This window comes from Leuciscus leuciscus (assembly GCF_965113295.1).
Source record: "Leuciscus leuciscus genome assembly, chromosome: 1".
NCBI classification, from domain to species: domain Eukaryota; kingdom Metazoa; phylum Chordata; class Actinopteri; order Cypriniformes; family Leuciscidae; genus Leuciscus; species Leuciscus leuciscus.
This window is the reverse complement of record NC_138725.1, coordinates 16,787,255-16,802,300: the sequence shown is the minus strand read 5'-3', so window position 1 is coordinate 16,802,300 and position 15,046 is coordinate 16,787,255. Positions and strand designations below refer to the sequence as shown.

The 15,046-nt window shown below is 38.2% G+C and overlaps 1 protein-coding gene across 2 annotated transcripts in view; it reads left to right on the top strand.

Moving 5' to 3' along the window:
* Window positions 1-13,044, top strand: part of LOC309499043 (uncharacterized protein) — a 95,993-nt gene extending 82,949 nt beyond the window's left edge. The window contains exons 1-3 of one of the 2 annotated variants that reach the window (XM_082170058.1): window positions 1,552-1,694; window positions 1,974-2,260; window positions 10,599-13,044. In XM_082170058.1, the coding sequence (XP_082026184.1) occupies window positions 2,203-2,260; window positions 10,599-12,418 (1,878 nt within the window). In that variant the 5' untranslated portion in view covers window positions 1,552-1,694; window positions 1,974-2,202 and the 3' untranslated portion in view covers window positions 12,419-13,044. Of the gene's footprint in view, window positions 1-1,551; window positions 1,695-1,973; window positions 2,261-10,598 lie in introns of those variants that run through there. The other variant, XM_082170059.1, reaches the window with a different exon arrangement.
* The last annotated feature ends 2,002 nt before the right edge of the window (window positions 13,045-15,046 follow it).

The following is a 15,046-nucleotide window of genomic DNA, read 5'->3' as shown; positions in this document are numbered from 1 at the left end:
CAAAACAAAAAAAAAGACAGGGTTGTTTAATTTTATTTTATATATTTTTAAATATATAGAATATTTTTTATATTTATTTTAGGCTACAATCTCTTCACTGTATGTACATGTATAATAAAATAAAATTATACAACCCTGTCTCTGTTTGTTAAATGTCAGTTGATCAATATGTTTCATATTTTTAAAATGAAAACAAAAGAAGCAGGGTTGTGTTATATAGTTCGTGTTGTAAAATATGCAGTGAAGATAATCAATATGTTTGCCTGAACCACATTTATGTGGCCATAAATTTGTTTAAGATTTTTTTAAATGAAAAGAGGTAGAGTCGTGTTTTATAACATATTTCGTTTAATTGTTGACGAAAAGAGGCAGAGTTGTATTTTATACCATATTTCGTTTTATTGTTGCCTAAAATACACATTTAAAGAGATGACCGGAGTAGCCAGAGCGAGCTGAGTGACGCGATCAAGAACGCAGCTGTTCCATTTGCAGAGTAACCGGACTTGCGTCCTCTCGTCCTCGGGAGTTCGTTCTCCTGAGTCGAACTTGGAAAGTCCGAACTACCAACGACGCAAGTCCGAGGTTTGCTTTGAGAAATGGCTTATTATCTGATTCACACTCCGGGGCAGAAGGTGGCGGTAATGCACCAAAAGCTGGTTGCCAACCGTCCTTAAAAACAAAGAAGAAGAAGAAGAAGAAGAAGAACACGGTATTTCTCATATTTACACAAACATCACACACACTTTATACAGTTTGATTAAGCGACAGACTTATTTCTGTATTGTTTTCATCGATCACAGCGATACTTGTGCGTCTTTCCTGGCGTCTTCCTTCTGAAATAAACATTTAGTGCAGCAGCAGCGAGCATGAGGAGAATATGTGGAGTTCATTCAGACCTGAGCGAGTTTGTGTTCGTTTGTGTGAGTGTCTCGATGTTTGGAGTGGGAACTGTTACTGAATGTCAAGAGTTAACTTACCTTATCTCTCCTGACATTTATTGGCAGATTACGTTGTCTAGCAATATACCTCTAAATACTCAATATTAATCCTTTAATGAGAACTGATCTAATGATGATTAATAATTGTATTGCAATTAATGCAGCTTTGAGAAAATCAGACAATGTTGGTGGAAAATATTTGGCATGGGAGGGAAAAAAAGTCAAAACTTCTGCATTCCCTTGCAAAACTTTTACGTTCCCTCCAACACCTGTTGTGAGCTCGGACAAACACGTCATGTTTAATGTCCCGCTGGCAGTGTTTCAGAGATCCGTACGTTAACAATGCACGGTTCATGGAGTTCAGTAAAGTTGGCAATATATTCGCCAATCTGAACTTCCCGGATCAATAGCTCTTGAGCTAAACTTTGTTCAAACACAAATGCCAGCTACTTTCAAATTATCTCTATGAGCAGCGGAGAGACACGTCCTTAGGTAAAGTCTGCAAAGTGCACAACCCAAAAATAGTCATTAACTTCAATGTTAAACACTGTAGTGTAACCAAATTCAGTTTAGACATCATTGGCCTCCGTCTGGTCATACTATTAGTTTGATAAAATGTGCTTTTGCATATTTTATACTATAACTAATAACTTCACTGTAACACACCAAATTCAGTTCACACATCACTGCTATCCTGCTGGTTATACGTACAACACTTCCGGCTGCCTATTTCAGGGATGGAAATGCTCAAATAAGGTGAAGCCCTTAGTCTCATGTACACTGCTTAAAACGCACGTATTGATTACATTTGAGGTGTAGGCTATACTGTATGTTTGAGACTGGACTCTGGATTTGCTTTTTCAAAAGTGCTTGGCTTTGTTACTTGGTTAATAAAGTTTATTTTCAAGACGATTTTTAAAGAAGTGACAGATCCAGTTGAATGAGCATCAGTTAATTTCTGATAGACCAACATAAATGCTTATAAGTGTCGATTAGTAACAAACTCGGTAACTGATATATTTTTGATTTTGGCAGATCAGCTCCTCCCACAGCAATTACATCATCAGTGAAGCTCCTCCCACAGCAATTACATCATCAGTGAAGCTCCTCCCACAGCAATTACATCATCAGATAAGCTCCTCCCACAGTAATTCTCCAATAAATGCTGTAAATCCCCATCAGCTACAAGAGAAGACGAGCATCAGAGCATCATGAAGAGCTGAAATCTGCAAAGACTGAGTTTATTAAAGAGGACAGTGAGAACATGAGTGATCCAGAACCCTGCAGAATGAAACACACTGAAGATCCTGAAGAACAAAGAGGTTGGTGTTTATTCTTTATTCATTCATGATGCTGAAGAACATTCATGTTAGAAACATTCAAGCACTTCATCACATTTAGATAAACAGTTAAAGGGGTCATGACATGGTTTTTTGTTTTGTTTTATTATGTTGCCTTAGGTACAATTATATTATTACTATAGTTTTTTGGACAAAAAAAAACTTTAAAATGTAGTGATTTATGATCATTTCCCATCCTGTTTCTCATCCTCTGATTCAAACAGTCTGTTTTAAGGGTGTTTCCCCTTTAAGAGTTCAGTGTTAACGCCCACTGTTATGATTGGCTAACGTCAGTGCTTATGCATCAGTTATTAACATAGATATAGAAAGCCAGAAAATGAACCATCTGTCCACCACTAACAACTAAGAATAGATTACCCCGTGTCCACATGGACAGTGTGAAGCTATTTTGAATGAATATGTCAGATTTGTAACCAGAAACACTTGAATACGGGTTATTTTGATGCATATGCGCGAGGGAGGGAGGGAGAGAGAGAGAGAGAAAGACAGTGAAGCCTTGTTTATACCATAGACTGTAAAAAATATGGACAAAGCGTCTGTGACGTCACCCATAGACTTTCTGAAGAACGGGTTTGAAGCCGTTTATGGGGGGTATGGGCGGCGCCATCTTGGAAAATCTTGGGAAACCCTAACCCCGCCCACCTTCTGACGCAGCGCGCGTCACTCAGCTCGCTCTGCTACTCCGGTTATCTCTGTGTATATTTTAGGCAACGAAATATGTTATAAAACACCATACTAACTCTTTTCGTTTTCATTTAAAGAAATCTTAAACATTATAGCCACACAAATGTGGTTCAGGCAACGCGTATTGATTATATTCACTGCACATAACGTTTGCCTATTTATAACAAAACGAAATATAAAACACAAACCTGCCTCTTTTCGTTTTAAATATAATATAAAAATATTAAACATTTTAATATGGTCCAGGCAATATGTGCATTTGTACTAAACAACATTACAGATCATCTTCGTTGTATTAAAATTTAAAATGACAAAACTCAACCCAGTCTCTTTTTGTTAAATTTCAGTTTTATCAATATTAGCTATTATAAAAGTATAAGTAAAAGGTAAAGTTACAATAAGCTATACAAATAAAGCAAACAATTCAGTCAAACATAAAAAGTCATGCGCTCGATCTAGTCTAACCATACAACGGTACAAGTTAAATATAGCTTATAAAGTTATGAAACTTCCCCTCAGCCAAAACGATTGCCCACGAGACCAAAAATCGCCCGTTAGATATAGACAAGACGAATTATATCTCATGTTTAACCACTACAGAGACGCCAGAGTCAGCGGCAAACCTCAAAACGTCTAGCCGATGAAAGGCTGCTCCAGGCGGGGTACATCGCGCCGAGCGCCCGGTCATCGCTGGATCTCACAACTGGATACAATTTTCATAAATCTTTATAAATAAACCACAGATTTGAGCTTTAAACAACTACATTCTCGCCTGAAAAACTCTTAAAACTACATTTCATGATACAGAAACAGTAGTATTATATGTCAACTGTATTAAAAAATGGCGCTTCTTATGTTGTCATTCTGCCTTTCAGCTGTCAATCAAGCTGTCAATCAAAGTTAACCACGCCCTTATTGTCATACATTTTATATCTAAATACTATCTAAACTAACGAGTTAGAAAAAAATTCACTACCCTCGCCGTTGTCAGGCACTCGGAACCTATCGAAAAATCCAATAAAAGTCCATGGGACCAACCTGTAAAAACATGATTTTATGCTGTGAAAACGGACATTTTAACATGGGGGCTATGGACATTTGCTCCCTTTTGGGACCTTCCCCTAGCGGATTTTCGATGTATTGCAGTTTTTCGCACTTCCGGGTAGGCTTCATTTTTCAGATCAGAATGTTGCCCCTTGGTTTATACTCGACGCAGCCGCAAGAGCGCGAGTCACCGCAGACCGCGTGCACACCTCTCCAGACGGACGAGGCATTTATACTTGACGCGCGCACCGTTGTGTTATTCTTTGAAACGACAGGGGGCAACTCGGAGTAATTTACCTCTAAACCACCGGGAAACAGCAGTGAAGAAGTAGTTTGCGTGGATCAAAACCTTTCATCAAAATTCTACAATTATTTTTGAATGATACCTGTTGCTGTCTTAAGACAACTTTGATAAACTTTTAAGATCCACTTAAAATGTTGACTAATGTAGTCATGTGGCATTAACTAACATAAAAACATGCGTTACCTTTTTACTCTTTGGCAATGTTAATAAAAATATTTTTTGTTAATATAGCATTTACAGTAACTAAGTTTGTAATACAAAACTACAAGCTGAAGCCTTATTGAAGAGTGTTTAAACTTTAATTTTATCAGCAGGGCAAACTTCTGCTACTGTAAATGTAAGCAGTTACTTTAGACAAGTGCAAACTGGGTGCTTAATAGAAATGTGTTTCTATTCACAAAATGAGAGGCTTTTATTGGTCGCCATCAATGTAAATGTTTCTATGTGTATAGAGACAAAAGAATGAGGTTAATCACTGTCTGTTACCATCAGTGTACTGCCTCACTTTTATTTATGAAGACATTTATAAATGCAAACACAAAATAAAATCTTTAGTTTTTGTTTTTATTTCACAGCAAACTATAAATACAAATCTCTTTTGTAAATGAATTAAAAAATTTTTATCTATTGTGTATTATTTAAAATTCTAAGTACTTTGTAATGTGTGTAATGGCAAACAAAGTCTATGCATCGTTGTCCCTCAGTGCATCAAAAAGGACCTGATTCAGCTTGAACTTTACATCAAGCTTCTTCCTTGGGTCCACTTTTGCAAGCATGTCAGCTAAAACTTGGCTTTGACAAATTTGTCTCGAAGATTTTTCCAAACTTTTCGACAAAATACGTCTTCCTTCCCCAACGTCTTCGCAATTTCCCTCCAGGAATTCTGTGCCATCTGACTGTCTCTATGGTCCCGCATGGAAGGATCATAAACATGCTGGTACAGATGTACCAGCTCGGACAAAGTCGCCTCGAAATCGTTCATCTTCGGATGCGGCGCCGCGCGCGATGTTACAAAAAGTGCCGTGCACACCGCCAGGCGAAATTGGGTCTTGCGAACCCAACGCGCGAGACCGCCCACTACGCAATGACGTCATTTTTGCCGCGCGCGCCTCGCGATCTTGCGGCTGCGTCGAGTATAAACAAGGCTTGAGAGTGCGCGCGCGCGGCCGGGGCGCTCTCGCTCCGCTCGCTCTCTCTGCTCTGCTCGTTCAGTAACATGCGCCCTGTCACAATCGTCTCTACACATCACTCACCGATCAAATAAGGCTTTGGTGGCCCCATAGCAATCTTGTAAAGAGACCCACTCGCTGCACATCGACGACTGAACTCCTGTGGGGCGCGTGACAACGAATCATGCGACGATGCGAAATGACTATGAGGCACAGTAGTCTTGTGCTGGAGGCGGTATTATGCAAACGACTGGTGCGTCACTTCGTACCGTGACGTCACTTCTTACCATGGATCCAGAACGAGCTGTATTTAGAGCTTGATTAAATAAATGATTCGTTTATAATGGGGAGGGCGTCTAAAGCTATGAAACTTGCAGGAAGTTTTAATGGTACAAAGACCTCTTATATACCAAAAGATCAAGGGAAATTTGGTTTCTCATCTCATGACCCATTTAAACTATGAAATGAGTACATCATTTCAACAAAAGGTCAGTAAAGGGAGGTTTGAGAAACTTTCATATAGATTGTCAATATAAGGTCAAACTAAAAATCAGGTCAGATTAGCTGCTTTCTTTTACACTTATTATATTTCTGGTTTGACATTTTTTGCATCCATGTCACCAAAATGTTTGACATATTGTGATTACCATTAAGATTTATATCATGATTATATAGGGGTTGATGTGTTTGTGTTTAATGCCAGAATTTAAAGGGTTTCTGTTGTCTGAGAGTAGAGCCTGTGCTTCAAAAGACCAAGAAACACTGATGATTTGCTGCATGTTGCTTTCTTTAAAAGCAGTTAAGTGTAGTTGCCGATGCAGTGATTGGCTACTTAATTGAGTTAAAATTGTTTTAGTTTTTTTTTTTTTTGGTTCACTTTAAGAAGAGACAGTTGAATTGAAGTTCACAGTATTAAAAGGAACCCCGACTATTAAGACACGTAGGCCTAAATATGCTATAATTGCTCTCTCCTATAAAAGTACATAGTTATAAATACATAAAATATTTCCGTTATGTAAAAAATGTTCAGTGTTTTGCAGAATTTGAACTACGGAGGCAGTCATTATTTTTTGCGTGCACAATGCATTCTGAGTCGATGACGTGTAAAGATTGTGTCGGTTGTGTTCAGAACAGAGAGAGGTGAGCTAATGGCGCTAAGTTTAAAGGGGGGGTGAAATGCTCATTTTCACTCAATCTCCTGTTAATCTTGAGTACCTATAGAGTAGTATTGCATCCTTCATATCTCCAAAAAGTATTTAGTTTTATTATATTTATAAAAGACAGAAAGGCTGCACCGAGTCTTTCCGGAAAAAAATGAGCGGCTGGGGGCGGGCGAAGCTAAAGCTGTGTGCTAACGCGCTACACTAACAACACAGAGACATTTGAAGCAGTTTTACCAGTTTTACTCACCGCCCGGTTCCAATCACGACCACGAACCTTTATCATTGTGACTGCTCGATCCTTAAGCATTAGACGATCTGCAAATCCGTCGATCTGGGCTTTGTTTATAAAACAATCATCGTCGAAATGCAGGGAACAAACAGTCTTGCACAACTCCGTTTATGCTCAGGAAAACAAACTCCATCCACGGGTCCCTTAACGCTGGGTTCTTTGAGAATATGTGCAGGGTTGTCTTGCCCTGGCAACCAAGAACACACATCTTTGGTGACATTGACTTCCCAAAAGCTGAGCAGAGCGCTGCTTTGCTCTCTTCTCTCTCTGTCTGGTCTACGAGTGCGCGCGCGCCGGCGGAGAAGTGCCCTTAACCCTCTGGAGTCTGAGCGTTTTTTTGGGCCCTGGGGGTGTTCTGACATGCTCTGACATTTGTGCTTTTTTCAGTTGCTTATAAACATATTAATGGCAAAGGTGTAAATTCACTCTATATAGCACAAACAGGACTACAATAATATGTGAGCCACATGTATGTACATGTTTTCATTTTTGAGAGAATAATGTTTATGCGTGGTTATCGAAAAAACTAAAAATTAAAGTTTTTGAAATAAGGCCACAAAACACATACTAAATATGTGTCAATAAGACTTTTGACTAATGGATGTCGTCGCCTATAGTTTTTTCTTCAAAATTATGTGAAAATAGTCTTGCTTTATCGTTCACATAAAACCATACATTGATTTAAATTGATGTAAAACAGGTTTTGCTTGGAAAGCCAATATGCGAGGGGGCGTGAACGAGGAGTGGTTTACACCTTAGAATACAATGTCCCACCCACTCTGCATAATTAGCCATTCACTCAGGTGTGACACTGACTGAGCCACAATGCAAGGACAAAAGATATATTTAGAAGAAGACTTATATTGACCATTTAAGATTTTGCTTACATCTATCTTGTAAATATGTTTTGCTATTTTATTAAAACGGTTACAATTACAACAATAATTACAATTTCAACAATATTTCAAGTGTACTCTTTCTTTGTAAAAAAAATGATTATAGGCCTACATTTTATCTATGTATTCATTAGTTTGAATATAACCAACATTGGCACAGCTAACATCTTAGTTGATGACTTTATTTTTGACAAAAATAGTATTTTATATATAGAAATTGCTAAACAAAAGCTTATTTGATGTGGCAGTATATTCTACAGTAAAAACTGTACCCAAATCTAGTCAACAAAATGTTGTCTTTCATATTTCGTCTGACTGTAACGTTGTTTTCATGAAATATTAGGGCATATTGTTAATTTGCAGTTTAATACGTTGCTTATACAAATAGCCTACATTTTATTTCAACATTCAGTCGATGTTTACTTATCTCAGTATAGCAATGCAGTTTGCTAAAACATCATCATTCATTCACACACGCGATTTAAATTTAAACTGTCTTTGCCAGCTGTGGTAAACAGCGCGCATCTCTGCCGTTTATTCATTCATAAACAGAAACCCACGTGAAGAAATTCACGTGAGAAGGAAAAAACTTCCTAGTATTCCTCAGCTCGCTCCTCGATATACCCGCACTTCTGAGGGACATTTTCCATTAGTATTATTCCTCACAGCGCTGCAAGACGGTGTAAACAAGTAATGATCTAAATAAACTTGTGTGTTTTCTCGAGCTGATGGGGGCGTTCACAGGATTGCCTCAGCCATTTGCGTTTGAATAGCGCGCGCTCTCCGTGGGCGGAGTCACATTACATCTGAATTAGCTGTAATTAGGTCGACTGGAATCACTCTCTTTTAATACAGATTTCACAAGATGAGAATATTTGTTTTTTATATAAATTACTTCATTTAAAAGAAGAGAATTCAAGCTTCATGCCTGTGTGTCTGTATGCCTGTTTGACTGAGTATTCGCTCAGTTATTGTTAATTTTCGGACGCGTTTCAGAATGGACTTCACTGACAGAGAGGAGGCAGAACTCGCTTCGTGTTTATTTTTCTTTATTTGGCAAAAAGCACAACACTTTGTTTTTATTGTGAGTATACACAAAAATAATACACATTTAACAGAATCGATTGATGTATGAAACTCCTATGGAAAATCAAAGTCAACAGAGTATTTATGAGTTTCTTTTACACTAATAAAAAAAAAGCGAGCTGGTATCGCCGGCGATACCGTAGACCTCAGGGGGTTAAGACCCATATAAGGAAATTCCGCCCCAGCTGACGTCACACAGACCCATACTCGAAAAAAACTTTCCGAAACTTGTGACAAACCGGAAGGACAATTTTTGGCACAGAAATACTCCTTCAAACGTACAATTTAATTTTTGAAACTTTGTCCATGTTTCGCATGGGAATCCAACTCTTTAACAGTGTAAAAAAACTCAGTATGCATGAAATAGCATTTCACCCCCCCTTTAATGAGACCAAAGATCAATTTATACACAAGACGAATTATATCTCATGTTTAACCAATAGACTAGAGACATCAGAGCCAGCGGCAAACATCAGAAGGACTAGCCGAGGAAAAGCTGTTCCAGTCGTGGTTAAAGAGCGTTGAACGCCCAGTGTTCGCCTGGATCTCACAACTCCGAAAACGTCAGATGCATTTTTCAAATAGGCGCTATCTTTATTAATAAACCACAGATTTTAACTTTAAACAACTACATTCTTGCCTGAAACAGATTTGCTATATGGAACTTGTAATATTCTGTTGTGTTTCAGTGTTTGTTTTGAAAGTTTATCAACCTCCTCATCCCCATTCACTCCAACATGTGCAGGTACCCAAAGAAACCTGAATTAAATCTGAACAAAACCATACAAAGATATAATCACTGAGTTATTTAAATCTACCCAATTCCAAGGCCAACAAAATTGCAACCAGCTCTGTTGTGTATACTGATAAATTATCTTGATAAGTTATTCTTTCCTGACATATTACCCCATTCTTTGGAATACTGCGTGTCCTGTCTTTGGATCCTTGGAATCATAAATATGCAGATTCAAGAAGCCATCTAAAGTATAAGCATATGTTTATTTGAAGGATTTGTTTTCTAATTAATTTATAATTGATTAAATATCGAATAAAATAAATATAGAGTGTGTGTATATATTAGGGGGTGTAACGGTACGCAAAAATCACGGTTCGGTACGTAACTCGGTTTTAAAGTCACGGTTCGGTTCATTTTCGGTACAGTAAGGGAAAGAAAAGCAAACATTAAACTGTAGGTTGTTTATTACTATAAACTTTTTTTTAACAATTTGTTTACACTTTTTTAAACACTTTTTAATAAAATATATATAAAAATAAATAAAAATAAGAAGAAATAAAATACTGCTGCAAAGTTCTCCACTAAATAAAAAACTCTGTCTCAAACCAATATCACATACTAAAATATAATGAAAAATATAAATAAATAACTATGATTACAGTGCAGCATTACCAATCCCAGCTTGTAGGCCTGCTCATATATAAAAAAAAAATATATATATATAACTTTTCCAAAGAGTAAAGGGTGGCTCTTCAAGCTCCGGCTGCAGGGCGGGATTTGCGCTGAACGCGGAGACTTTGCATTTAAAATTAGTCTACCTTTTTCTATTACATTGGGCTCATTTTTATGTCCTTTCACTTCATATTTCTCTCTTTGAATTATTTTGATGTACTGAAAATGTAATTACACCTTTTTTCTTTCATTTCAGACCTGATGGACGAAAATGAGGAGAGTGAAGAACTGAGTGAAGTGGAGGAGGAGAGTGAAGAACTGAGTGAAGTGGAGGAGGAGAGTGAAGAACTGAGTGAAGTGGAGGAGGAACATCATGTCAAAACTGAAGAAAAACCTTTGAATCGCTCAAAGACTAAAAATACATTTTTAAAGAAAACAAGAGCCAAGAAATCTTTCACCTGCACTCAGTGTGGAAACAGTTTCACAACCAAACGAAATCTTGAGATTCACATGAGAATCCACACTGGAGAGAGACCGTTCACATGTGATCAATGTGGGAAGAGTTTCAAACAAAAACAACATCACACTAGGCACATGCAAATCCACACTGGAGAGAAACCACATGAATGCAGTCAGTGTGGAAAATATTTCATATCCAAATATGAGTTAAATTTTCACATGAGGATCCACACTGGAGAGAGGCCGTTCACATGTGATCAATGTAGGAAGAGTTATACACGATCAGCACACCTTAAGACTCACATGAGAGTTCACACCGGAGAGAAGCCGTTCACATGTGATCAATGTGGAAAAACATTTATGAAGGCATCAGTCCTGAAGAGACACCTGACAGTTCATTCGAAGGAGAAGCCGCATTCATGTTCTGTGTGTGGAAAGAGTTTTTCACTGCGGCAAACTTTACATGCACATCAGAAAATACATACTGGTGTGAGAGAGTACATGTGCTTTGAGTGTGAGAAGACTTTTATTACAGCTCAACTTTTAAAAAAGCACCAGAGAATTCACACTGGAGAAAAACCTTACAAGTGTTCACACTGTGACAAGAGATTCAGTGAGTCATATTCTCTGAAATCACATAAGAGGATCCACACTGGAGAGAAGCCGTTCACATGTGATCAATGCGGGAAGACTTTCACACAATCATCGTCCCTTAAGAGTCACATGAGAGTTCACACTGGAGAGAAGCCGTTAACATGTGATCAGTGTGGAAAGAGTTTAAGAAACACACTAAGTCTTGAGTGTCACATGAGGATCCATTCCGGAGAGAGGCCGTTCACATGTGATCAATGTGAGAAGAGTTTCACACATTTAAAATATCTTAAAGGACACATGAAAATCCACACCGGAGAGAAACCGTTCACATGTGATCAATGTGGAAAGACTTTCACACAATCAGCACACCTTAAGAGTCACATGAGGATCCACACCGGAGAGAAGCCGTTCACATGTGATCAATGTGGAAAGACTTTCACAGATTCAGCATACCTTAAGACTCACATGAGGATCCACACCGGAGAGAAGCCATTCACATGTGATCAATGTGGAAAAACATTTATGAAGGCATCAGCCCTGAAGACACACCTGACAGTTCATACGAAGGAGAAGCCGCATTCATGTTCTGTGTGTGGAAAGAGTTTTTCACAGCTGTGCAGTTTAAAAATACATCAGAAAATTCACACTGGTGTGAGAGAGTACATGTGCTTTGAGTGTGAGAAGACTTTTACTAGAGCGGACAGTTTAAAAGTGCACCAGAGAATTCACACTGGAGAAAAACCTTACAAGTGTTCACACTGTGACAAGAGATTCAGTCAGTTAGCAAATCTGAAAACACATGAGAAGATCCACACTGGAGAAAAACCTTACAAGTGTTCACACTGTGACAAGAGATTCAGACTGTCATCAGATCTGAAAACACATGAGAGGATCCACAGCAGAGAGAAGCCGCACACGTGTGATCAGTGTGGAACAAGTTTCTATTTTAAAACTCACCTGAAGCGACACATGAAGATCCACACAGTGGAGAAACCACATCATCACAGTCTGAAGTCACAGTAACTAGTCCATCTTTATGTGCTGAGCAACAGAATCTCTTCTAAGTTAGTTTGCTAACAGCCACGTTGAGCGACAGTAGATTTTGTCGGTTGATTGGTATCTAGTTCAGTTTGATTTTCACATGCGATTTGTCTGTTCAGAAAAATTGTGCTGCATGAAGACTCAAATCTCATCATTATTTAATATTGTTTTAGTATTATTATTACATTTTATTAATATTCATAATCAGTAGTATTATGTATCTGTGTTATAATTTTTATATACATTTATAATCATTTGTAATCACTGTATTTTGTGAATCATGGAGGAGAGACTTTGAGTGTGTTGAAGTTAGACTGAAATGTATGTGCAGTGTTTTCACCGGGCATAGCATAAGGAGATACATTGTTAATGGGAACCACGTTTCTCTGGTGATGTACTGTTTTAGTTACATTATAGTCATAAGACAATAACTGATTGTCTATGGCAGAGAGATGACGAGATGTTGGCTAATGGTATAAAAACCAAGCCCTTCTGTTTGAAAATCAGGAAGAGATGGAAAGGCTGCTGAATCAAGACCTTCGTTTTATCCATTGTCTCTTCTTCCTATGTCTTATATAAAATAAATAAGAGATCTCTTGGCAAAATCACTGGTGTCTGCTTCCATGAAATCAAACAACAGGGGGAAGCAAGATTTTTAAATCAACACTGCACATGTCCTGAAAGTGAGGCCAAATTTTGATCGCCCTCTGGTGGCTGGATGCAGTATAGATCATAAACCTATGACCTGATATAGACGATACACATGTCATATCTGCAGTGTAGATCCGAAGAGGGGGGTATTTCCTATAGACTGGACTGAGACTAGACGTCTCTCGAGCTGTCACAACCTTTTTTTTTGGCAGTCGTAGATCTTTCCATGTCACTGAAAAAGTTGCCAGGTACCGCTAGCATTTTTGGTCATTTTCACTAAATGTCCATGGCCCCCAGAATATATTGTACAACTTTTGTAAAAAAATATTTGTTTAATATTGTTTAAAAAAATATTTGTAAAAATTTGGTAACTTCAAGCATTCTTTTTTTATCAACACTTGAATGTATGTATGTTTCACACACACAAAAAATAAACATAAACTTGTTTTCTCAGTGGCGGGAAAGAGTTAATGTGGCGAAGTTGCAGCATACATGAACCGGTCATTTTTTCCTCTTTACTACTAGTTACAGTACAAAATAAACGGGAATAACCATCAGAAAGTATGTTGAAAGATTACTTAGCGTGTAAATAATGTCACATAACGTCACACCTCAGAAAAGCTATTCAATGACCAATCATTCAATAGTCAGCAAGAAAAGTGAACTTAGAAGTACATTTTGCTAAATATATGCACTGTATTGAATATCATCATCATTATTATTATTTTTACTTAATCTGTTCTTCCATATTTAATGTATGTTTGAATAAATCTGTTAAATGACAGCCACCATTTAAATACTTTAAAAATAATTATAACCCAATTGTTTCATTGAAAAATTATTATTTTAATGCTATTTTAAGAACGTAATAATAATATGTAGGCTAATTTAACCCTAAAAAGGCATCAGGAAATTAGTTTATTGCTATTTTCCATCACAAATAGTACAATTTCATGACTTTTATTTCTAATTTTGCATCCCCCAGGATACGTCGCCCTTTTGGGGCAATCAAATGCTTAAAATAATTTAGATTACCGTTTCTATGGTAACGCAACGTCCAATTTCAAATCGGGTTTCACAGGATGAATTCTGAGCTCGTAAGCTTTCGAATGATACCTAATTTATGATAACTACTAAAATATGTGATGTACTGTATTAAAAAAGATAATATTATATTTTAGAGGATTATATATATATATATATATATATATATATATATATAAAACGCCATGGTGCTGGCCCCTTCCAGCGCCCAGCCCAGTTGGGGGCCTGGAATACACATATGTACTAGCCCAGTGGGATAATGAAACATATGGCAGTCCCTGAGGTGGTCCCAAACCGAGGGAAGTGGGAGCGTACTCAACAGGGACGACAGAACGAGTCTGTCAAGGGGAAGACACGGCTGAACTGCACATGGCATCATGGGTCACCGTAGAGACCACTGGAAAAACACCCAGTCTACTAGCAACTCCTACTAGAGGTAGCAGACCTGGCGTCGGGCGGTCCGCCCCACACCTGGCACCAGAGGAGTGAAGGAGGAACTCACAAGGCTCACAGACGTTGGGTGCCATATGGAGCAAAGGACGCACGTATCCGGCTGAGAGGCGGAATGGCGTAGCATAGCACAACCTATTCCCTTGCACCACTGGCCGTAGCGAGTACTCGGGAGGAAACAGGTTCCACACGTAGGCTATAGAATCTAGCGAACGTGTTCGGTGTCGCCCAGCCCGCAGCTCTATAGATGTCTGTCAGTAAGGCCCCTTGAGCCAAAGCCCAGGAAGCGGCAACACCTCCAGTAGAGTGAGCGCGCACTTTTGCCTTAGCTACTTCTGATTTTGATATCATGTTCAGATTGGTATACACCTCCCTATCATGCTCGTCTCTAGTTCTTTTCCACAACTTGAATGCTTCCTTTTTGTTTTTTACTGCTACTTGTACCACTTCATTCCACCACCATGA